The following is a 24,380-nucleotide window of genomic DNA, read 5'->3' as shown; positions in this document are numbered from 1 at the left end:
GTTATCAAAATATTCACATGCAATTCAATATTTAAAATGAGCTGTTTAATACCAGTTACTGACTGGTTTAGTTGGTTTAAAAAAAATTGAGGTAATGATTAGCATATGGAGTTGCAAGAGGGAACACCTGGTTCCCTCAGATCTCCATATAATGGAGAAGAGGATGTTAAGAACTGGTAGTAGAACTACTACTGGTAGTTAACTGGTAGTTACTTAACTGGTAGTTAAGAACTACTGGTAGTAGACTTTCAGCAGTGGCCTTAAAGATTTGAATACCTTTGTGGAAGAAGCGTTCCTGACAGTTTATATTACTCCGTGGTGGTGGTGACTGGACTGAAGCTGGTAACTCCTGGTACATAGGTCCAAATCTGGTTACTTTGCTGTTTACACTCTGCTAGTGATCTTGCTAACTGTGGAACTAGGACTATAATTACACAGAAACATAAAACTTAAGTCACTGTTGCACTAGAAATTGCTCTTCACAGTGGCAGATAGCTCAATATTGCTTTGTCTGCACGATAATAGTGAGTGCTGTTCAGAGACTTCCAAATGTTCATGTACTGATTGCTGCTTTTCAGTGTGGGAGGGGAAACATTCAGGAAGGTATCACAGTTCAAAGACATGGCCAACAACTCTCCATATGCTCTAGACAACTGTTTTGGCTGCTGGAATGTTGTGAAAATGTACACTTTATATAGACTTATCTGTAAATACTTAGGTGGTTTGTGCGTTAGTTATTTTCTAGTTGATTCCGATGGTAAAATCGTGACTCAGCAGGAAGGAATATTCCGCAGTAATTGTATGGACTGCCTTGATCGGACAAATGTGATTCAGAGCTTGTTAGCGCGCCGATCTCTTCAAGCCCAGCTTCAGGTAAATGTTTTATTCTTGTTTAACAAGCTCTTAAGAGGAGGAAGGCTTTGCTTGGAACTGAAGTGTAATTTAACACTTCAATAAAAGCTTGCATATTTGAGTTACTGTAGCGCTTGTTTGAAATGCTCTGGCCAGATTCTAGTTTAATGAATAAAGCTTTTTCTAAAAGCAAATCCTAATGTTTCTAATGACCTGCTAGTGAGCTTCAATGTGCTTTTTGTTTCAGAGGCTAGGTGTTTTGCATGTTGGACAGAGAATTGAGGAGCAGGCTGACTTTGAGAAAATCTACAAAAATGGTATGCAGTTCATAGTTTTTTAAAAAAAAAAAAAAAAAAAAAAAAAAAAAAAAAAAAAAAACACAACACTCTTCCAAACAAAGTAAACAACTTCCTTAATCTTTCTCAATGTTTTCCTGTTCACAGCATGGGCTGATAATGCTAATGCTTGTGCCAAACAATATGCTGGAACTGGTGCCTTAAAGACAGATTACACAAGGCAAGTCACCCTTTCTTGTAAAGGTCTTCTGGGTTTTTGTGCACATTTGGGACTTTCTTTAGGTCTTCATATCTGAAAAGATCACTAATTTGGGGCTCAGGCCATTAATGAATTCTGCAATTGTTTAGTTCAATTGGTAAAATGTGAGACTAGAATCTATAGAAGAACACTATTCTTTGCTTCATACTAACGTATGAAATGAAAAAAGGTAATCTGGAAATAAAAACAAGAAAATGAGCCCATTCAAAGTACATTTGTGTCATGGGATGGAGAGAAGGGCAATTCTATTTTCAAATAAATTTTGTTACAAATGCGTGTGGTATTAATGCAGAGGTAGCACTAGATTATTTTATGTATGTGTAGGTATTCATTAAGCATAGTACACACTTGAGCAATGAAAGGACTGTAAATCTGAAACTCTGTTCCTGAATGTATACATCTGTTACAAATATTTTTCAAAACTTCTTGCAGAACTGGAAAGAGGACTCAGTGGGGCTTAATAATGGATGGCTGGAACTCATTAATACGTTACTACAAAAATAACTTCTCTGATGGATTTAGACAAGTAAGTTAGGCTTTTAACTGTGGGAAAATGTATCTGATAAATATCAAATTTGCTGTGTGTTTTTAACTCTTGCTCTGTTTCTCTTCCAGGATGCTATTGATCTCTTTCTTGGAAATTACTCAGTGGATGAAGTAGAACCTGCTAGTCCTCTACACGTCAAGAAAGATTGGAAGTTCTTAGCTGTGAGTATGGGGACTTTACTCATGTTTGGAGAAACACATGAAACCTATTTAGTCCCTTGCATCAGTAAGACAAAGTGGAAATTGTCTATTTAGTAATGGAGTGTCCCTATAATATGGTTCTGTTTCTATGATACCTGCTTATAGGACTAAACCCAGACTGTTTCCTTGACAGAAAATGGAGTGTCCTTGAGGTATTGAAAAAACTGCTGCTTGCTTTTTTTAAATCTGCTTCATCCAGTGGAAAGGGAGAAATTCTACTAATCACCGTCAGTGACTGTTTCCTTCTGCAGAAGAAGCTTGTGAAGATCTCTTCTCATATTTCATGCAGAAGCATAGACTGTAACATGAAGAAAACCTTTTTTTTCCCCTCACCTTTTATGTAGCAAAATGGGGCTTGGGGACATTAGGGATTTAATTGGTAGCTAGTGTTTTTTTTTAAAACTTCGCATCTTATCCAATAGATGTGTTTTAATTCTGAACCTCAATATTGAACATACTTTACCAAATTTTGGAACTCTCCAAAATTTTACAGTAGTACCTGACATCAGCAGTTGAAGCAATTTTATGGTAAAGCTAGTAAATAGCTTTGCAATACGTTCTAGCTTAAAGGAATTTAAGAAATATATGTGCTATTATATCATTTAATTATTCTTTTTTCTTTCCCTAGTTGCCTATTATTATGGTGGTTGCTTTCTCCATGTGCATTATTTGTTTGCTAATGGCTGGTAAGTTGCTACTGAGCTAAATTTCCCAAAATTAGCTTGCTTGTGTGGGGACTGTGTGTGTGTGGTTTTTTTCCCCTTCAAATGGTTACTTAGAAAATATTCAGTATAAATGTGCTTCTCAGTCATACTGGAAGGCGTTTGAGCAAGGCTCTGGAGAGTGAGGATCAGCACGATACCATTAATGTGGAAAAACCTGTAATACTATAGAAAAAAACACTAAAACTTTTGTAGAAGTCACTTGGGGGCAATTAATTGACCCTGAATCCCTGAATTTAGTTCTACCTGAGTAGATGTATAGCTTTATTATAGCCTGGATGAATCTCCTGAAGAATCTTTTAACTTTTGGCACAAAGGCAATTCGGAAAAGCCAGATATAGTCATAAGCTCAGCCTGACAAATGTTGCCCTAGCCTACATTTGTGCTGGGAATTAGTCTTTGCTTTCTGCTTTTGTCTTGGATTTTCTAACGTTAGTGCCAGTGGGGTTCTTGACTCTGACCTATGTAGCAGTGTCAAAGCACTCTAAGAACTATACAGCAAACAGAACGCTAGTTTATGAACAACCAACTTTGTGAAGTCAACTGCTAGGTAAGGAAATACTGAATGGTGTAAGAGAAGACACTAGTTCCTTTGAAGCACTTTTAACTTCATTTGATATCTGTGGGAGAGCTTGCAATATTTTGGTTTTGTATTTCGATACTCTCTCTGATAGCTGGAAATAATAAACTACGGTGTCTGACTCTTAACAGGTGATACATGGACTGAGACACTGGCCTATGTGCTTTTCTGGGGAAGCGCAAGCTTTGGAACTTTCGCTATCATCCTTTACAACGGCAAGGATTTTGTAGATGCACCCAAGTTGGTCCAGAAAGAGAAGATGGACTGAATTTGTGTGTGTGGAAAGCGGCTTGGTACTGAGGATTCCTCAAGCCACACCTGGAGTCTCTACTGACCTGCTTTCCACACCAAACTGTGGTCTAATGAACATTCTTCCTTGGCAGCCTTGTGGGGAGAGAAAATAGTGTCCTTTGGTGGTAGCTTTCAACTGAGATCTGACTCGGCAATCTTAGTTGCAATGGTTTTTGGAATATTGCATTTGTGGAGGGGGCTCCACTCAGTTTACTGAGATGATTCAAAGATTCCAGACACCAAAAAGCTGGCTTTAATGTTATAGGGTGTAAGCGGACTGCTTTAGCTCACAGTCCAAGTGTGCAATTTCAGCTGAATTTTGTTGTCTGGCTTGAGAGGAGAGAGCTCTGATGCTGTTCATATGACAAAATACCTAGGTGTTGAAGCACTAATAACGGAGCTTCTTTGAACAAATAAGGCTTCATAAGAACAGTCTTGTTCCAAGACTCATAGCTGGATTACATTTGCTGTGATAAAGTCCATGTTAACAAGTCCTTTGTGCATACGTGTGTGTTGTTTCTTGTCCCCACCAAATTAAAGGATCCGTTGAATCCTAATGCTCTTCCAAAATGAGCTTTTTGTCCTGTGTTATCTGGGACTGATGCAATATTCTACTAATCATTGTTTGGGTGAAAGGACAGTGTAATTGGATGCTCCTGAAGTTGCAAATGTCTTGCACTGTTTCAGTACTACAGCCTCCAGATGATGATTCATTAGTTAGCACATTAAAGATTTTTTTCTAAATATGTAAATGAAATCAAAGAATGTAAAAATCCTTTGCGGTGTTTATTGAACCCTCCTTATGCTAAAGGTCCAAAGTATTCCATTACTTTAAGAGCAGTCACAATGTAAAAGGTGAACTTCATATTGTTTTGCTAGTCAGCTGCTTCTATACTTTGTTTATGTTGAAATAATTTACGAAAAAAGGAGTAAGAATCTGAGGAGAAAGTGTTAGCCTAACACCATGGTTGCACTTGGGAGCAGCAGCTTGCTTTTTGTGCATGATGATATAACATTTAAAAAAAAAAAAAGTAAAAAAGCTACGCTATAATTTGTGTTGGTTAACAATAAATGTGTGTCTTTAAATTTAGTGCGTCCAAGCTGTAAACAAAAAAGTAATCCTAATCAAGGACCAATTTTAAACTATTTTGTCACTTATTTTATATGGTTTGTTTGAAACCAGAGATGAAACTTGCTTAAGGCGCTGTGCATTGTTTAATATTTCCTGTAAGTACAGCTGTATATTCAGATTGCGATTATAAAATTTAAATGGGGGGAAGGGAGAAATATGTAGAATATTAGAACTAGCACAGTTGTCATTGAAGCTAGAACATAAGACACTGATAATCCAGTGTTTCACTGTGTTATGACTGAAAATATGTACAGATTTTTGCAATTGTTAATGTTCATTTTAATCTCGAATGTTTCTGGAGGCCTCTCTGGGTTTTGTGTAAACATAACCTGCTCATAAACACTAGTACTTGCGAAGTATCTGTTAGCTTTTAGATGCTGTAATGGAAGTACCAGTTGGCGGTTAACTGGAAAATCCTCTAACTTAACATTTCTGAACATGAACTCTAACAAACACAAAGTACAAAACATAATCTCACTATTTAATGGTTTTTATGGCTCACAGGCAGGTGCCATTTGGAACTTGGTTGTCTTGCAGGCTAGAACTGAACCTTCGCATCTGTGGTGTGGAAAAACTTGTTGTGGCAAAGACCAAACGTGATTAAATGAAGATCAAATGTGATTAAATGGATCGTAAGACAAAGACTAATGTAGGTTTTTGAAGCTGGAAGGCATCTGTATTTCAGTGCTTTGCACAGTCTGTATTTCTAGAATCACAAACGGTGTACTCGTAAAGGACAATAAAATGCCCAACTTTTCTAGATGCTGTCTGCTGCCGTGTGTGCTTTGGGTCAGCCTTGCCTCCACCTTGTTCCTTGGGGACTGTTTCTCAGCGGACGGCAGCCGGGGCTGCGTCCGGGTTCTTTGTGAGGCGCGCTTCGCTGTCTGAGGACTTAATTTCGTGCACCGGAGCCAGCGCAGGGCGCAGTCGCGGGCCCGGGCTCGGCCCTTTCCGCCGCGCCGCTTCCGCCCCTTGGCGCTGTGGGCGGCGGCCGCTTGCTGGCGGCGCGGCCCTGTGGCAGGAGCCCCCCGCAGCCCGCCCCGCCGCTCTCCGCCGCCCGCCCGAACCCCCCCGGCCGCGGCGCCGGGCTCCCGCCGCCATGAAGCTCGTCAGGTGAGCGGATGGGGGTGGATGGCCGCCCGGCCGCTATGGCGCCCGCCAACCGCCGCCATAACGGCCGCCAACCGTCATGGCGCCCGCCCTCCTCTGTGTGGGGCTTGGCGGGAGCGGCCCCGAGGGTCGCGCTAACGCCGCGTTATGTGGTAACGGTGGGGAATTAACGGCGTGTTCTTAATTGGCAGGTTCCTAATGAAGCTGAGCCACGAGACGGTGACCATCGAGCTGAAGAACGGGACGCAGGTGCACGGAACCATCACGGGTAGGGCGCGGGGGCGGCCCGCAGCAGCGCCCAGCCCGTTAGCTCGGTGCTGGGCATCGGCGGGAGCCATGGCCGAGGCTGGGCTTTGTTGCTTTGTGCTCCCTCCGGAGGAGACCTGCGCGGATGGATGCGGGCGGCCTGCTCGCGGGTGGGCAGGAGTGAGAGGGGTTTGCTGCGGTAGGGCCCAGACATCTGCCAGAAAGTGGGGATGGTGCTGAGCTGTGACCTGCCAGCTCCCCGCAGCCAGACACACACGCTTCAAAACTTCAGTTGGTCACAGGTCCACGCTGACACACGGGTGGGCGAGTTCATCCACGGTCAAACTTATGCTGCTGTTTGTCTTGTGATAAGCTTTCCATCAATAAGGTGCTGCTGGGAGGTAGTAAATTCAGTCATCCTGGGAGCCTTTCGGTCTGACCAGAGCTTTGTTTACAAGTAGGATCAGGGGTGAAGGAAGTTCACCCCATTCCCAATCGTTTTGTGGGCAAAGCTCGCATAAGGATGATATTCGCTTAGAATTTTAGCAGCATGATTATGTTGGTAAGGTAGTTTTACTACCTTATAAAACTGATAAAACTGATGGTGGATACACAGCCTAAACTTTTATAAGATGCTTCAGTGCTTCTGACTTTGATTAGAGCAGTTGTGACAAGCGATAGTCACATAAAAACATTACACCCAAGTCACCAGCAGAGGGATTTTTTCTTAAAATAGTAGTACATATAAGCAGCAAGTGTTAAATGTTGATGCAGCCTTAAGTTAGTTAAACTTCACATGTAACCACTGTTAATCTAAAAGTGAGTTATTTCCTTCGAGCCTGTTTTTGCTCTGCTTGTGGTGAATTTGCATGGATATGCATCTTTGTTTGTATACTTACGTTGGTTTCGTGAAACTGATTTGAAGACATGTAGCTTGGGAAGACATGTAGCATAGGGATTAAGGGCAACAAGGAATCCTGGTGTCAAGAACGTGGCGTCCTGCTGTTGCCAAAGGTCTGTCACACAAAATAAGTTTGTGAGTATTAGTATCTGGGGAAGCGCTTAGTGTCTGTGCGTGATCCCTAAAATGAAGGAGCTCCTTTGTATCACTGAAACGAAGGCATCGGGGAGAGCCTTTGTAGGTGATTATTTCATTCTCGTGTGTGGAAAAATGCATGGACTGCTTTGTTTGCTTGAGTAACATCAGAGACTGAGTGTTCTCAAAATAATATCACATTAGAATTACTTAAAGACATTCAGGTACATAGGGGGGGCTGTTGCATTTCATAAAGCAAACCGTTGTGGTGGTTAAGCTAATGATCGTGCTTGATCTCCTTTCCTTCACCTACTTGAAGTTACTTTTGGAGGCTCTTCTGTCCTGACTAGAAGAACAAAAAACAGTTCAAACTTGGCAAAGCTGTAATCCAGGGGATTGCTTAGGTGCTTTTTTGGCCCGTAGCAATCTGCTGAGATTTGGCAAAATTAAAAATTGGCGTTATTTTGCAGCCAGATGCATCAGCGCTGATTAGCACCTGAATGCACCGCCCGGTATCCGAGTGCAGCATGCTCCATTGAACCCGGCTAGGTAGGAGGCAAACAGCCTGCATGTCTCCTTCTGACCTCGCTGCTTCTGGGCTTGATCATTGAGCAAAGTCTCTCTCGTGCTCTGCTAAGGATCTGTAAGACCTCTGAATGCAATCCCTGTTTCTAAGGGGACAGTCTTCCCTTTACGTTGGTGCACAAACCCCGGTAACAACTCCCGGGTTCGCGCCATTTCCTCTTCCTCCTTCCGCCGCCAGAGCAGCCCTGCTGAAGGGGCGGGTTTGTGTAACGCTCACGCTGCCAGGAGGGGACAGGACGGGTGGAGTACAGGAATCAAAACCGTGCAAATGTAGAACAATGGGGAGACAATAGGAAAATAAGAATAGCACAGCGGTTCTTCTGGTTCTGGCCTGCTGCTCGCTCACGTTATTTGCCTTGGTAAAACATCTTACAGTTTGTTTTTCCGTATTTGTGAAACAAGACAGTGTTTTGACCGTGAAGGGTTGGTTGTCTGTACAGAAATTTGAACACACTAAAATCTTGCTCGTATGGGTCACTGAATAAACAGCAATTAATGTGTGTAAACAAATAAAAGATATCACACTAGAATTAGATGTTTTTTATCAGAAATTAAATGCTTGACAGTTGGGCTTTTTCTTAGGTGTATAGCAAGAAGAAACGATCGTTTTTTTCACCTGCTCAATGGTTTGTTTTGCTTCCTTTTTGAAGGAGCAAAAAGACTAATGCTAGACTTCTGTAAAAAAAGAAAAAAAAAACAACAGCAGTTTATTTGTTGCTCAAAGGAGTTTTAATTGTTCACAGAATTGCTGTGACTGGCTAAGACCTAGATGAAGACCTCTAGCAACACTGTTCAGTTAGTAGCAAATGGTTCTTCCATCAACAATTTTTCATTGAGGTGTTGTGGGCAGCAGTTGATAAATTATTGAGCATGATTTAAGAGAGAAAAAAGATGCAGTTTCTCGCAGTTAGAAACTTAATTAATTAATGGCATAGATCCTGAAGTGTGTTTTAATGAACAGGAAAAAACTTCAAGCATGTGCTTACTTCAGGTGGTCCCTTTTTGGGTGTTTTTATGTGCTTTCATCCGTAAAAATGAGAATTCTGTTGTTTCAGGAGTGGATGTCAGTATGAATACTCATCTCAAAGCAGTCAAAATGACGCTGAAGAACAGAGAACCTGTACAGCTGGAGACGCTGAGTATTCGAGGGAATAACATCCGCTACTTCATTCTGCCAGACAGTTTGCCGCTGGATACTTTGCTAGTGGATGTTGAGCCAAAAGTCAAGTCCAAGAAGAGAGAAGCAGGTTAGTCTGTGATTTCCCAGTCTCTCTTTGTTCTGCCTTTGAGATCTCTGAATCTGAAAACGATTAGAGTCTGCGTTGGGCAGCTTGTTCTTTCACACTTGAGGGTTTGATACTGACCTTGCTCACTCTGCCTTGCCTACCTTATTGACCTCTGTAGAGTTTTCTTTCATGTAAAATTATTTATATGACTTCTCATGCTTCTGTTTTAAAAATGTAAATATTTTTAAGCTTGAGTAAGTCTTAACCTGTCACATTATCAGGGGTGACAGCAAAGAGATTTACAATTCCTCTTTTCTGACTTTCTGTTTCCCCAGTTTGTATGGGGAACTTCAAATATAGCCTAATAAGAAAGTACGGAACAGCCTCACGAACAGGGCGGAACTGAAATCCCCCTTGGTAGTGGATAAAAATAATTTGCTGGAGAACTGAATTGGAGAGACTTCTGAACTGTGAGGGAGTCAAAGCAGTATTCTGATGAGCTGCTATCTGTTGGAAAAAAAGCCCTTTTCCTCAGAAGCCTAACAGTATAAGGAATACTTCAGTTCTATTTCACACTTAAAAATCAATATCCAGTAAACTCCACAAAATTTGTATGTCTTCAGGCAGTAAACATTTGCCCAGTGGTTACTGCATGTTTTTAAAAGAAGTTAAAATGAAAGTTAATTGTGCTCTAAGATAATGTCTTACCATTTCCCCTGTAATTCGTGTTTAAGTACTTGGATCTGCAGTCTTTGATCCATGCTATGTTCTAAAAATAGGTCATAATTAATCTGTTTACCTTACTGAAATGGTATAAGGCAGCCTCGGGTGTGTGTGTCACAAAGCGCCAGTGTTGTGGCTGCTGGCTTTATTAGAGGATAAGGACAAGGCTCCTGAAACGGTTTTGCTCCTCTCATGTCCAGTAAAAATAATCTGACCACAAGGAGAAAGTGCAGTGCAGTTGGATTACCTTTTTTCTGAACCTCACAATGTGACGTGAACCAGAACATCGCTGTGCCTTTCTAACCCTGAGGAAAGAGAAGGAGCTGTGACAGGGCTGCGTACCTGCGTTCAGTACTCCCTGCGCCCTCGCTGTGCTGAAGCAGTCTCAGACCACGCTGTGCTGCGGCGCGCTTTGCCTTAGTCTGGAAATGCCCTTGGGCTGCAGAACCTCACGCCACATGGTCTCTCCTTGGCAGACTGAAGCGGTGATGGAAGGCTGGGTGCTGCTGAGAGATCTGTGGGGGTGTCTGTGCAGTGGGTTTGAGTGTGATGATGCTTCGGAGTATTTTGGAGTCAGGAAAAGGGGGTACAGTGATGTTACCACGTGGACCATATGACCTCCAGCAGTTCCTTCAGCCTGAATTATTCAGTAATTCTGTCATCCCCTTACTGTACAATGAAATAGCAGGATTTAAACGTAGGAGGAAGTAACCAGCCTGAGAATCACGTCTGAAATTGGCACAGGCACCACTGAGAGCAGTAGGAGCTGTTTGGTGGTGGGATCCTTTAAAAATGCAGCCACTACACATAACACCTGAGAGGGAGCGAGCTTGGAAATCTGTGTGTTAAACTGTGTATTTCCCTTTTGCAACATACTTAATAAAGCACAATGTGAGCTGAGGCAGAAGAAAATCTTTTCCAGGGAGATGAATAGTAACCAAAACGCTAACTGCAGGAAAACCTTGCACATTCAGTTTTTTGATTCCTGAAAAACTTATCAAACAGAGAAGAGGAGCTACAGTTCTGTGTCAGAGCACTATACGTGTGCTATAGAATTTAGGGATATGCATATATAATGTATAGCACGTTTCATCCCCTCGTTATCTGTAGAGCAGTCAGAGACAGACGGGAGTCTATGGAAATTGCACACTGCAAAACCTAGCACAAAATAGGAACGTACTGTCTAAAACATTCAAGTGTTAACAGATTTAATATCTGACCTGCTGCTTCCTTACGATGAAACATTCGGCTGTTTATGCTAGCTACAGAATGTTTTAATCTAAGTTAAAGTATTGCCAGGTCTCACTTGATTTATCCTTTCTGTTTTATTTGCTAAGTCGCTGGAAGAGGCCGTGGCCGAGGACGTGGGAGAGGCCGGGGCCGTGGAAGAGGAAGAGGGGGCCCAAGACGATAACTTCTCACCACACAACTGTTACCAAATTCTGGGCAATTTTGGATTTTTTTTTTGTACAGGTCTTGTTTATGGTATCCATTTTTAATAAACTGAAAAGTGAAAAAGTTGTCTTTGCTGTGTTAGTTAAGTCTGGGGAGGGAGGCACGTACTTCTAGAGGCTGTTGCACATTAAGCATGCCCTGTTGGTTATGATTTTCAAGATTTTATCCACCCTTAAGGCTGTAAAATTACCTCTTGCTCTTTGCCCCGTAGAGAAATGCTTGTGTTGGTGTACTTTGGGAATGTTTGAAACGAATCCCTCTTTTACAAGGCTCTTGCTATCTTCTAATGGTTATGTAATTAAGACGCTATATTAAGAACCTGTTTCCCATGAGTGTTTCTCTTACGTTGTTCTTCAGTGACCTCTTTAAAAGTTCATAGATAAAATTTTTACTGTTTTCTGCAACATGAAGCTTAAATTTTAAACATGGTACTTTATAAAACATTCGCATAGGCAAATGAAACAGTTCTATGGAGCTGCTGCATTGTTGCTTGTCACGATTAAAATTAAAGTATATTGGATATGAACTTTGTCAAAGCTAATTACACGGCATACTTCTGCTTGGGTGGGGCTTGTAAAGGAGCTTTATCACAGGGTTTTTTAGTGTACCTATAGTGAGTGCATCCCTAGCAAATTCCAAGTACAGCACAGGGCAGAATTGCATACTGGAAGTGGAAGTTTACTTCTGGAGATGAGAACTTCTGCAGCTCATATATAAACTGCTTTGCTGGACACAAATATAGAAGAAGCCGTGTTGGCCGTAGTTACACCATCGTACTGATTTCTCCCTTGCAGGAAAGGGATTGTTACATTCACGTTACAAAACTTCAGCAATTTCACCTGTTGATGAAACACACGCATGCGTAAGGGTTGGCTTTGTGGACCAGTAAGGATATTTGCCAGTACTTTTATCCAGGAACATGCTTAGCTGGTTGCTCATGTTTCCAGGTAGGCAGTGCTAGAGCAGAGAGGAAAGGAATTGCCTAAGGTACATAATGGGTCGATCTGCGGGTTAATTCCTGCTAGCTAGCATGTTGTGAGCTGCTGTTCTGCTTTTCCCCCTCTTTCAGAGGCCATGTTAAAGCTTCATCCTGTTAGAGAAGAGCTTGTTTTCTGAACCGTTGTGGGACCTCCCGGGAGCGCTTTTTGGTAAATATAGCACCCAAGATCCTCAAATCTCTAAGTAGCTGCTACAGATAATGGTTGCTGCTGTCTTCCAGAAGCGCCCCGGCGCTGGCGATGCGGGTGAGGTCTTCCCAAATCCAGCTGTTGGCGTTCATGCGACGGTTGAGACTCTTTCCCTCTTCAGCCTCTTCTGTACAAAAGTGACGAGTGCCCCCAGGGGTATGCACATGGTGGACGATGCCACCAGCAGTCCTATCACTGCCAGGGCGTAGCCGGGGTAGTCTTTTGTCACCAGCTGCCCCTGCAAGGGAGAGAAGAAGCGTTGGGTCTGTGCCTTGCGGTGTCCCGAAGTCAGCCCGCCCTCGAACAAAGCTGCGCCACGGGGAGGCACCACGTGCTGCCTGGGCTGCAGCAGCTCACCGGTGTCCTTGGCACTTTCCTTTGCCCAACTTTACCAGCTTAAAATTGGTAACAAGAACAGAGCTGCTGTAGCTGTTACGCAAGGGAAAAATAGCGGGGGAAACATTTCTGCAAGCTTTGGTAAAGAGCAGAGTTTGGCTCAATTCGTTTTTCCTAATGAGAGGGCTCAGCGCTGACCTCTGTCAGGGCTTTTCATCCCGCTCCTGGAGCCCATGGGCTCATGCTGATGCCTGATCAACAGGCTTGGCCCTTCGCAGGCTCCCAAATTAGTGGTGACGTGAGAACGAGGTACTTAATTTGTTTCTACACACTAGGAACATTTCCACAAAAAGGTTGGAGCCAGCAATTACTTACCCAATAGTAATTCCTTTGTGATAAATACAGTTAAGCATTCTTACAAACGTGTTTTGGCCATGAAGAAAAACGGATGTGGTAACTTTCAGCAGGGGACTGTTTTGTGAAAGATACTTATTTATTCCAGCAGCAGCTCAGTTTTGTTAAAATACCACTAATTTTGACCAAAACACTACAATTTGAAGGTATTTTTTCTGTTTAACGTCTAGTTTTTAAAAAGGTATTTTGGTCTTCAGTCAACGCAAATACAATTTTACTGTTTGAAGGGGTCAATTTATAGGAGTTTTAGAGGGAATTTAGTCTGTTTTATAGGACCATGGCATTGCTACCACTAGGTCAAGTTTTCCCTGTTCTACCTTGCTGGGAAACAAAGGCATAGGCATCGATTCCAGCTGCTTTCAGGGGACACTTCAGGAAGGAAGGCTGTATCCTTGAAAGAATTAAAATAAATAAATAAACAAACAACTGTTCTACCTGCGTGGCATCCCATGCTTGGTATTGAAGTGTTCCCGTGAGGATATAGTCGGTGAGGTAAAATATAAATAGGCTTATAATCAGCAAAGGACTAGCAAAAGCCCACATAACTTTCCAATACCAGTTGAGCTTGCGTCCAATCATCATGTGAAGATCTTTCTCAAATCTGTGTTTTAAAGAAAAAAGAAAAAAAAAGGCATATTCTTGAGAGCATACATTCAATCAGCACCTTGATCTGGGTTACTTTAGAAACACCTACAGAATTATACATGCAAGCAGAGGAAGGGGAGAGCATGCTTGACCAGGAGAGCAATGGGCAAAGAGGTAATAGCAATGCAGGTGGCCATTTGTGCACTTTTTGCTTTCTGATCTGGCAGCATATTAAAGCTCTTTCCTCTAGCTACCACCAGATACCCTGAGTGCAAACACCTTTCTCTCCTGTTTAAAACCTTTCCTGATGCAGAAACACTTTCAGCTGCAAGTGTTGACAGCCCAGCCCCTGCATAACTCTGAACCCAAGACCCTGGAAAAAGGGGCTGGCAGGGCAGGGTGACCCCCCCCCCCCCCCCCAATGCCTTGCTGACAGCAGCGCTTAGGAGAAAAACAACCCCGGGTGGCACTTTTAGTCTTGGCCTGTGGTTACCATCCCTCATGCAGTCAGGCGAGGAAAGAAGGCGGTGCCGATATTTTACCTTCTCAGCCCGTAGATGTAACACACAGCAATGGTTTCTACCAGCACAATGAGCAGCAGCGAGAGGGTGGCTGCGTAGTCATTGAAGATGTCAAACCAGTAATTGCCAGCCTCCATGGTGAATATCAGGCCAATGATGCAGTTAATGAAACACACGACACCTGCGGGGATAGAACAGAGCCTGCCTGCACACCAGGGAAATAAAACTGCGAGGGAAAAAAAAATGCAATGCTTAGGGGAGTGCCTGCCGCTGCCAGGGGATTGAGGAAGGCTGAATTACTTTCCCATTGTTTGGTTCCACACTAAGTCCTATTTCAGCACCTAGCCACATGGTATCCTTTGCGCCTCATAAAGATCTCAAAGTGCCACAGAGTAAGGGTTGCAAAACCCAGAGGAGAAAGATAATTTTTTTGCCCTTTGGCAAAGAACTGCCCCTGTTTGTGTGTTAGTGAATACACTGGTGTATCCTTGAACTACTGATCACCTCTGCTTCCTGAGACCTGCATAATTGCAGCACGTTGTCACAACGGCGTCAAGAAAACTGGGTCATAGCCACAGCCTTGTGAAGTGCACGTGCAGCAGCCTGCTGGGCTCTGTGGTGCCAGCTATTACGGCTGCAGGGCATGGGATTTTTTGAGTGTGTGTGTGTGTTACTGGACTGTCCATGCCCTTTTCTCTGGCTGATGAGAGCAAGGATTTTAAATGCTTCCCCCCCACACACTCTCGTCTGCATGGAGGACCCTTTGAAATCTGGACAGTGATAAGAGTGGTAAAACAGCTTTTAAGGTGGGACAACTGACTTTGGTGCTTGAATGGGAGCATGTGCCACTTTTGGCCACAGAACAAGCTGGTTCCCAGTTGGGATACCAGTGATGTGCATGCAAAACTCAGAGCCACTTACTACAGCTGTCCTGACTTTTCTCCTGGCCTTTTGAATTCCACTGTTCTGTAGGCACCGGTCTGAATTCCCAGCCGAACGGTGCGTGTTGGAAAGCCCACAGGTGCACAGCCACAACTGTCTTGGTACTTTGAGGTCTCTCAGTGGAAATTGCTAGGTATTTCCCAAGTGCAGGCAGGCCCTTCTGGCAGTATACTTGATACTCCCTGCCCCCCTCAAGAACAGAGGGACCCTCAAAGGCTGTGGGACGCCAAAGCTTTTGCACACATGCTCTCTCCCTATGAGACCTCTGCTGCTGTGGGGTGGGCACTTACCCGAGATGACCTCCTTGGGGAAGCGGGTGGCGATGACCTTGCTGTCGGTCAGGGGCGTGAGGATGGCGGCGGTGTTTCCCAGCATGCTGCCGATGCCCAGCATCAAAAGCATGACAAAGTAGAGCACGGAGTACAGCTGAGACACCTCCATGTTTTTGATTGCTTCAGAGTAGACAATAAATGCTAACCCTGTTCCCTGGACAGCCTGATGGCGAGAACGAGAGACTGAATGAGTTGGGGTCAGCTCTATCACCCTATGGGCTTATAGGAAGGCAGCATTTCAATGGGGGGCATTAAAATTCCTGCCAATTTCAGTCCCTTTTCAGGACCCAGGGGTACAGGACGTTAAGGGGGACCAGAGCCCAGACACCAGCGCAAAGCAGCCCCTTACCGTGTCTAACTCAGCTTCCAAGCTGCAGTTTTTAAGCTGCGGCAGTAATTGGGCATATTCCTGCGGGTGGGTGGCCATGAGGTAGTCTTTCATCTCGTTGAGGTTGTCTGCTGTTAAGGAGCCTTCCTCCAGGTCAAAAGCATTCAGCAGCAGCAGGATCACCCTGGGGCGGACGATGGGGATTTAGTTTCTGTTGGCTGGTTGGAGCCACCAGGGCCAAGTGATGGAAAGGGGAGCATGATGGCAGTGCTGAAAGCAGTGGGTGGGCAAGCGTTGCCCAGGGAAAGCCCAACCTCACACAGGGGTTCAGACCACCCCGGAGGCCAAGGCATAGCACTTATGCTGTTTTTACTCCCTGTCCCCATTGCCATCGGCCAGGGCACCCGGGATTCTGGGCACGGGCCAGCGCTGGCTGGTGTCCCTTCCCCTTTGCCCTCTGGTCCCACTTCCACACGCACCCCCAGCTTAACAAGCCTTTTGGCAACACATGGGGACTAGCAGCTTGGCTTCCTCTCCGATCCGCAGATAGATAGAAAGCTATAAAAACACGAGTAAAAGTGTAACTGCTGCAGGCCCTGTGCCAGGGACTGCTGCCTCGGAGCATGACCCTGCAGGGTGCTGAGTGCCTCCAGAACATCCCCACCGAGGATGCTGAGCCCCTGGCGCAGGGATTGGCCTTAAAGGGGGAGTCAGAGCATTGCTGCATTTTGCTAATCACCACCTCCATCGTCCTGAAGCCCACAGAGCAGGGCACACAGGAAAGCACTGCTGTGACCCTGCCCAGGAAAACCCATTCTCTTCAGCCAGCCTGTGCCGTGAGCCAGCACCCAGGTGTCAAAAGGCAATCCAGCTCTGACCTTTCATCTCATCCTTCATCACTTTAAATAGCACTATTACCTTTATTAGAGCAGTATCAAGTCTGGTCTCTGGCCAGCACTGCATGCTGTTATTTATTTACCTCCCCTTCTGTTATTTCCCCAAGAATAGCTTGCAGTAGCAAACAAGGAAAATACACAGCTCTTACTTGTTTATACAGCTTTCGTAGTTAAACGTTGCCTTGAAGCCATAGATGGAGAAAGTCACGATGCTGGCAAATATGGACGTGGCGCTGTTGATGAGGGAGACAATGATGGCATGGCGCTCACAGTTGTTGCTCGGCTCATTGTAGCTGGCAAAAGCGATGAGGCTGCCAAAGCCCAGGCCCAGCGAAAAGAAGATCTGCGTGGCGGCACTGATCCATGTTTTGGGGTTCGACAGCTGCTCCAGCTGCAAAACCAGACAGGGAGGACAGGGCTGTGAAGCTGCACTCAGTGCCCAGCACTGCCCCTCTGAGCCTGCAGGAAAAAGGACAGGGAAAGTGATGGCAATGAGGTCCCCTACACCCAGGAATGAAGGGAGATGGGTTGGGTCCCTTTGCACACCCATTTTAGCTCACGGACATTTTTTTTGGCAGGGTTAGCACTCAGTTTGGAGGTAACATACTGCAAGATATGTTACAGGGCACGTCCTTCACTGCAGGTGAACACAAGAAGCCCATGGTAATGTGGCAGAAGAACTTCCAGCAGCTTACAGCTGGGGGTTTTCAGATGTCTGACCCAAGCTACTGCCACAAAAATTTAATATGAAGAGAAGTATCATTGCCACCTCTTGAAAACCTATACATTCAGTCACTAATTATGTTTTGTTAAAAATTCAGTGCAGTTTTTCCATACCTTTGGTGTAAACATGTAAATAAGCCCATTGACAGCACCGTGAAGTGTTAACCCCCTGATGAGGTATATGATGAGAACGCAGTACGGCAAGGAGGCCGTGACATAGACAACCTGCAAGAAGGAGGGGCAACACACTGGTCTAAAGAACACACAAGACTGCCCGTAACAGATTAGCTCTTTCTCACTTAATGTACATAAAACATTATCATTAGTGTATTATTTGTTATCTTGTACTAACCTTTAAACAAATATTTTCAGATAAATCTAACTTAAGAATTAGATCTTAGGGAAATAGGTATTTATTATTAATGAAGACCCATGCTACTGTCCTGAGGGTCTTCTCATTGACTGGAAAAAAAAATTTAAAATATTTGCAGCTTTTACAAACTCAGTTCTGCTGCATTTAGTGGAATAACATTGGTTTGCACCTCTTTGACAAGTCAAAGGTCAACATCTTCTCTAAGAGGAAGGACAGCAGACTTCATAAAAGGTCAAATCAAAGTGGAATAACAATATCTTAATTCAGAGGTGAAAAAAGACTGTAGCTTTATATAACTCAGATTTCTTTTTAAGTAAAAGAAATCTTTCAGTTGTCTTCCAAGACACCCTGAATCTAAATTCTAAATCTTAAATCACCACCTTAGAAAGAGCCAAGTGCAAAAATGGGAGAAGCCAACCAACCTGTCTTTGTGTACATCCCAATGAATCAGCTAAAAACAAGTGTAAAAATTAATTCACAATACACATTTCTTGGGAAAACAAACTCCTGGGAAGAGACCAGTACACGGGGATGAGCTCAACATGTGCAGCACCAACCCCTTCTGATGTTGGAGTCCTAATGGGGAAGGAGCCCAACAACACTGCATTTGGGTGCAGGGCAACTCCTCCCAGAAGCTACATGTCTGTACCTCCAGGTGTCTGTCTTTCTTTGTAATAGGGCTTAAAGTACATTGGCTTTGAGTTCCTCAGCAAGACAGCCCTGTGCTCGCCACACAAACCTTTCTTCTGTTCTGTTGCTGCAGATGCACTGGGTCTGCCCTCACTCTCTCTGAGGAACCCCTGCCTTTGCTTTGCACTTTCAGTGCACTTTGCCTATTTTATTTTTTCTTTGCCCACAAACCCAGCTGCAGCAAGTTTAAAAGGTGACTTAGTTTGCAGTCTCTTGGGTTTCTGTGTTTGTCTAATACGATTTGTGGATTACAGCCCTCAGCTCTGTTCTTAGTGAAGGCTCAGCCGGGACATTTCTTTCCCCCCCTCCTCATAACTTCTGTTGAGAATAAAAAGAAATCAAAACTACCCAGTAGTCATTTTTTTTCTCTTGCAAAGCCCAAGGAATAGGTCTCTCCTGACAAGATCAGCATCACCAGGATCTGCAACTACTTCTCACCTTGCCGGTGGACTCAGTGCCGCGGAGGATGCAGAGGTAGACCACCAGCCAGGCCAGCGTCAGGCACAGTGCCTGCTCCCACTGCACGGCCCCGCTGACCTCCAGCGAGGGGGAGATGTTCAGGGTCTGCCGGTACCAGAAGTACTGGGTGGACGACGTCTTCTCACATTCCTCCTCATACCCCGTGCGGTTGCTGTTCAGGGGGCAGGTGGCCCATGGCAGTGGGTCCTGTGAGGGAGGGAGGATGGTGGGGGAAATGGAGGTGAGGGAGGCTCTCCCCCTGGGGCTGGCTTGTCCCCATGTTGCACCACCTCGCCGTGTGCTGACTGTCTCCCTCGGTAGTGACTCCTGGGGACAACTCACTCTCCAAGGACTGCCCCTCTCCTCTGGGGATGACCCTCTCCCTAAGGGACAACCCTATCCCTGTGAACAACCCTCTCTGTCCATCTCTTCTGGAGCCAACCGTATCTCCTAGGTTCAATCCTCTCCCCAAGGACTGACATCCTGTTCTGGAGCCAACCCTATCCCTTCAGGATGATCATCTCCCTTAGAGTTTATCCTCAACCCAAGGAGTGACTCTCTCCAACCCCCTCCCTTGGAACCAACCCTGTCCCTTGGGGACGACCCTCTCCCTGAGGACTGAACTATGACCCTCTCCCCTGCCTTTGGACAGATCCACCCCACCCCAGGCAGCAGCCCACAGTGGCTGCTGAGCCACATGCAAGCAATGCGTAGCAGGGCTGGCCTCGACCCATGTTTTGTGATGAGGAGAAGATGCTCCAAAGCCCCTGGTCGCACAGCTGTCTCACATTTTTCCCCAGAAAAGACCCAGGAGGGTTTCTGGAGCTTGTGCCCCCCTTGGGTTGATGATGGCTCTGGACAATGTCGAGCACCGATGCAAACCACCTGGGTCCCTCCATGGGGCCGAGGCACTCTGCTGGGTGCCCACACACCTGGAAGGAGTGGAAGAGGTACCAGAAGGCCCAGGCGTTGATCACATTGTAGTACATGGAGAGGAAGAAGGAGACGACCACGCTGGCAACGCCTGTGGGTGAGAGGGAGTGTGTGGTCAGCGGCAAAACCCAGAAACCAGCCCTGGCATGATGGTATCCTCCCTCCTCCTGACAGGGCTGGCCTGAACTGAGCTTTACCCTCTAGTCACCCTGGCGGGTGAACATTCAATTTATTTTTACAACAAAATGTGCATGTAAGCACGTTAATTTGGGCCATCAGGGTGATTTAATGACTTAATAAAGCTGCAAGGACTGGGCGCTGGTAAACCTGAGGCCATGGCGGAGAAGCCAAGGCCCCGTACTGGTGGGGTCAGCACCCAGTACGGGCGGCCTGGAGCTGGGTTTGGCCCTGCCCTTCAGGCGACTGTTTTGGCAGCCTGCCTCAAGCCAGTGGGGCTCAGGCCGCTATGCACGAGCATGGTCTGGCCCCAGTGCCTGGCAAGGGAGAGGGAAGATGCCAGGCTGGCACTATGTGCCTGGGAGGCTGCTTTGCGCAGCATGGTGGAACCTCACCTCCTGCCTGCTTCCTTCTCTGAAAGAGAAAGCTCTCCACTCAAAATCATTCGTGCTCCTCATGTACTGAAATAAATAAATAAATAAGATATAAACAGAGAACGTACCAACCCCGCAGAGGTAGGGGCTTATTATTTTCCAGGCACCAATGCTCCCCTGGCGCATGCGCTGCCCCACTGCCAGCTCCAGGTAGAGCAGCGGCATCCCCTCCACGATCAGCATGATGAAATACGGAATCAAAAAGCCACCTGCAAGGGAAAGCAGACAGTGTCCAGCAGACCAGCAGCCTGCAAACACCTTATTGCCCAATGAATGGCCAAATTGCCCTTGGTGGTGGTTGCTGGCTGGAGGGCTCCCATACCGGCACAGCCCTGAGGGATATTTCAGGGGACTTCAAGCGGTGTCCTGTCTTGGACTGGGAATTTTCCATGGGCATTTGGCATGGCTGGGACTTCTGTTGTTAAATCGCATGTCACCAGCAGCTGGAGCAATGTGCAGGTTGGAATTGTTAACGGGTAACGAAGCACCAGCCCGGCCTTTTGAAAGGTAATGAGAGAAAGAGGGCAAGGGAGAGATGGACTTCATGTGCAGTGTTCTGCGGTGGATAGAAAAGCAACAGGAACATCCATGCGGAATGGAGAGTTTTAAGTAACTTATTGAAGCCTGGCAGGAGGTGAGGGAGAGAGGATGAAGAGGCAGGATGCACCTCAGCTTGAATTTCTGCTGAGAAGAAAAAAATCCTCCCCTTTGATTTCTAAAAAGGCTGCTGACTGAGTCAAAAACCCGATTTTTTTTTCACGAAGCCTTTCCTGGTTCCCTTTTTACAATGAGCCAAAAATATTTACGTAAATATCTCTTATTTAGGATTTAATCTGTGGCATTAACATTCTTCGCAATGGGCTTGGCGCAGTGGCACAGAGGAATGGGCTCTGGCGGTGGCCGAGGCAAAGAACTGGAAATAAACACAGCGCAATAATCCGGTTTATTCTGGGAATTAATTTCCTACCTCCCAGCTCTGTCTTTATTAACAAGCCCTTTGTTAGCCTGTTAGATAACTTCCCAAACTGCAAGGGAGGTGACCAAGAGGGTTTTGCGACATCCTGGTGTAGGATCAGCATTAGCCTTTGGAGGTCATAAAGCCTGCAGATATCTTGTCTGCTAGTATCATGGGTGATAAGGGCTCTATTGCTCTGCTGGGCAATACCAGGGCTGGCTCCTGCTTCCCTGCAAGGAAGATGCCAAACAAGCAGTAGTTGGCATCCCCCCAGTGCCTAGCATATCCAGCTCTTAAGTTCTTGGAACAATGTTTTGTCTGCATGGGTTTTGCAGACCCCTGGAAAGCCTCTCAATATTTTCTAAGAGGGCAGTGACAAATAATTAGGAAAAGCAAAGCCTGCTGTCAGGAATTTTAGACTCACAATAAGGAGAGCTGCCAATCCACTGGGAAATGTAACTGGGGGGGACAAAACTACGGGAGAAACTACACTTATAAAAACAAGTTTTTCAGAAAATATTTGTTTTTAATTATTCTTTTTCTTTGGTTAATCAAATGTTCCAGCTTTGGTTACATTTCAGAGAATTTTCACCATTATTACACTATTGATTCTGATAAGAGTTTGAGTTTTGCTGTCCTTCAGGATGTCTGCCAAGAGAGGCTGTTGGTGCACTCATCACATGCAGTTTAATTACTCTCTGCTTAGAAAAGTATACCCAGAATCGCAGCCCTTCCATCACTTCTGCTCTCTGAAATGTCTAAGAAAGCTTCAGACACAGCAGCACGTAGCTTCTACTGTAGTTTTGCCCATGGCATTATCTGTTTTTGTTTGTTTGTTTGTTTGTTTCTGACCCAATCCTGCAGGGCAGCTCTGATACGGTCCCAGCACTGAGCTGGCTTTTCAACAACCAGCACAAACCAAATCCTACCACCTGCACATTTAAAAGCAAGCTACAAGCCAGTGTTCACTGCACCAAACAAGCAAAAAGCACTCAAACATGTTGGTGTATTTCTTTTCTGAAAGGAAGAAAAGTCAGAAACAGACCAGAAGTAAATAAGGCAGACATTAATCATGTCACTTAATGCACGAGTGAGATGGGTCTGATGCTATGACAATGGATGCAGCACGAGAGAAGTTGTATAAAACTGGCATGTCTTATAAAGACAGCAAAAGACTATAAAGTTTGTACAGAGAGGATTCTTCAGAAAATGGTAGTTAACCAGTGGTAGTTATACACTAGAAGAGTGTTGTTTTTCAACTAACCTAATTAATTGACTTTTGATTTCTAAGAAAGAACATCTGTGGCTGCCATATGTCACAGACATCACCTTTCTCCAGTTTTAACCTAGGAGAGGGATAGACTTTCAAAGGTATTTTATTATTATTGTATTTTTTAGCCCTAACCAATTTATTCCCTGCTTTCAAAACTTCCTGTGGGGTTTTAGCAGCAGAACTCCTGCTGATTAGGGAGTTTTAGCCAGTTTCGAGATAGACTTGCAGCCAAGTTATCACCTCCTAAAGCAAGGCTTTGCATAAAAGACAACACATTAATGACAGCATCTTGAAATGCTACAGCAGATCCATAAATCAAATCAGTGAAAGCAGCTCCCCCTTCCCACTACATTCAAGTACCCATCTGTGAACTTGCAAAGAACTGAAACAGCTTCTGATGCCTACACCTGGCTCAATGGGGCAAGAAAGTAATAAATTAATATCATACGGACCTACATCTTCCGCTCTACTTCCATCCCTTTTACAAGACACGGGCCTTCCCACTGCTTCATTGTACTTCTAGGAAACGAGTGCTGCTGTCTAGGGGCAAATGCCAGGTAAATGTCTTATGCAAAACAAAACACAGATTTATAGGCAGAGTCAGCTGTATTTTATGTCTCTTGCCTGCACAGTACAAAGAACTTTCCTCCCGAAACACACAGACAAAACAACCTGACCTCCTGCTCTGCCCTGGATCCTGGTGGGGGTCAACACGGACAACACACACTTGGAGTTTCAGCTTACCGTGCTTCTCCTACAAGTAGAAAGCAAGAAACGTAAACCACCCTTACCTCCTCCATACATCTGGCATAAATATGGAAACCTCCACACATTTCCCAGCCCCACGGCATAAGAAATGCAGGCGAAAACAAACTGCACAGGGTTGTCCCATAGCGGCCGGGATTTCTCCATTTCCTGCTGGCGGGCAGAGCCTTCAGCAGCGCCGTCCTGCCGTCGCTCCTGCAGGTGCTCTGCCAGCCCTGCGGCCTCCACGCCAACCCGGCTCGGAGGGGAGGGAAAGGTGGAGGCATGCTTGCCAATTCCTATCAAGCTTTTTAATTACTAATCTTATTAACAGGCACATACTGAAGGAGGAATGCTGGTAAATAGATTATAGACACACACAGCACTATAAAATTGGTACTTTGGGTGAATAGCTGCTTGGGGTTTGACTGGTGTTTCTGGGAAGGATGTGAATCCGGGGATTTTTATCGGCTCACGTGCTGACTTGTCACTGAAAGGAAATAACAGTGGGGCTGTAGCTTGGTTTGTGATACTGAAAAATTGTTCCCCACATGGCTGCCTCCTCTGGGAGCAGTGTTCATGTGAGTGGGAAACCAGCCTGGATTTGATAATAAGGGAAGATGTTTCTGCACCTTTGGGACTTGTTTTAGTGGTTGTTGGAGCTGGCTTTTATTGGAAGTGTCTGTTGTCCTAAACAGGTCCATCCTTGGGCATCCATCACTCCCACCCTGGTGCTCACCCCAGCCAGCCCAGCATGCTCCCCAACTCCAGAAGTGCCCTTGAAACAGTCTCTGTCACCTATGTAAGTCCCCAGCCCG

At 45.2% G+C, this 24,380-nt stretch overlaps 3 protein-coding genes across 6 annotated transcripts in view; 2 read left to right on the top strand and 1 right to left on the bottom strand.

Annotated features, from left to right (window-relative positions):
- The window catches only part of SACM1L (SAC1 like phosphatidylinositide phosphatase), a 29,935-nt gene extending 24,294 nt beyond the window's left edge, over positions 1 to 5,641 (top strand). Inside the window, exons 14-20 of the mRNA XM_035549605.2 lie at positions 735 to 873; positions 1,100 to 1,169; positions 1,296 to 1,368; positions 1,840 to 1,933; positions 2,023 to 2,115; positions 2,783 to 2,840; positions 3,588 to 5,641. Coding sequence (XP_035405498.1) covers positions 735 to 873; positions 1,100 to 1,169; positions 1,296 to 1,368; positions 1,840 to 1,933; positions 2,023 to 2,115; positions 2,783 to 2,840; positions 3,588 to 3,724 — 664 coding nt within the window. The 3' untranslated portion in view covers positions 3,725 to 5,641. The remainder of the gene's footprint in view (positions 1 to 734; positions 874 to 1,099; positions 1,170 to 1,295; positions 1,369 to 1,839; positions 1,934 to 2,022; positions 2,116 to 2,782; positions 2,841 to 3,587) is intronic.
- Positions 5,642 to 5,827: 186 nt separating this feature from the next.
- On the top strand, positions 5,828 to 11,323 carry SNRPD1 (small nuclear ribonucleoprotein D1 polypeptide). Its single transcript, XM_035549715.2, has 4 exons — positions 5,828 to 5,992; positions 6,181 to 6,257; positions 8,912 to 9,103; positions 11,143 to 11,323. Exons 1-4 carry the CDS (start codon positions 5,979 to 5,981, stop codon positions 11,217 to 11,219), a joined length of 360 nt encoding a protein of 119 aa, XP_035405608.1. The 5' UTR covers positions 5,828 to 5,978; the 3' UTR covers positions 11,220 to 11,323.
- A 145-nt stretch (positions 11,324 to 11,468) lies between these two features.
- SLC6A20 (solute carrier family 6 member 20) lies at positions 11,469 to 23,730 on the bottom strand. Of its 4 annotated transcripts, none has more exons than XM_050708877.1 (11): positions 23,610 to 23,730; positions 20,659 to 20,799; positions 19,979 to 20,070; positions 19,026 to 19,253; positions 17,639 to 17,749; positions 16,951 to 17,252; positions 15,927 to 16,089; positions 15,536 to 15,740; positions 14,325 to 14,484; positions 13,633 to 13,798; positions 11,469 to 12,685 (listed from the first exon to the last, which is right to left on the bottom strand). In XM_050708877.1, the coding sequence occupies exons 1-11, from the start codon at positions 23,728 to 23,730 to the stop codon at positions 12,536 to 12,538; spliced, it is 1,839 nt and encodes a 612-aa protein (XP_050564834.1). In that variant the 3' UTR covers positions 11,469 to 12,535. The 4 variants fall into 4 exon arrangements, with proteins under 4 accessions (XP_050564834.1, XP_035405604.1, XP_035405605.1 ...); XM_035549711.2 differs by having other exon boundaries at positions 16,951 to 17,192; XM_035549712.2 differs by lacking the exon at positions 17,639 to 17,749 and having other exon boundaries at positions 16,951 to 17,192.
- Positions 23,731 to 24,380: the final 650 nt, after the last annotated feature.

This window comes from Cygnus atratus, chromosome 2 (assembly GCF_013377495.2).
Source record: "Cygnus atratus isolate AKBS03 ecotype Queensland, Australia chromosome 2, CAtr_DNAZoo_HiC_assembly, whole genome shotgun sequence".
NCBI classification, from domain to species: Eukaryota; Metazoa; Chordata; class Aves; order Anseriformes; family Anatidae; genus Cygnus; species Cygnus atratus.
Note: the sequence above shows the minus strand (reverse complement) of the source record. Positions and strands in the feature narration are given on the sequence as shown.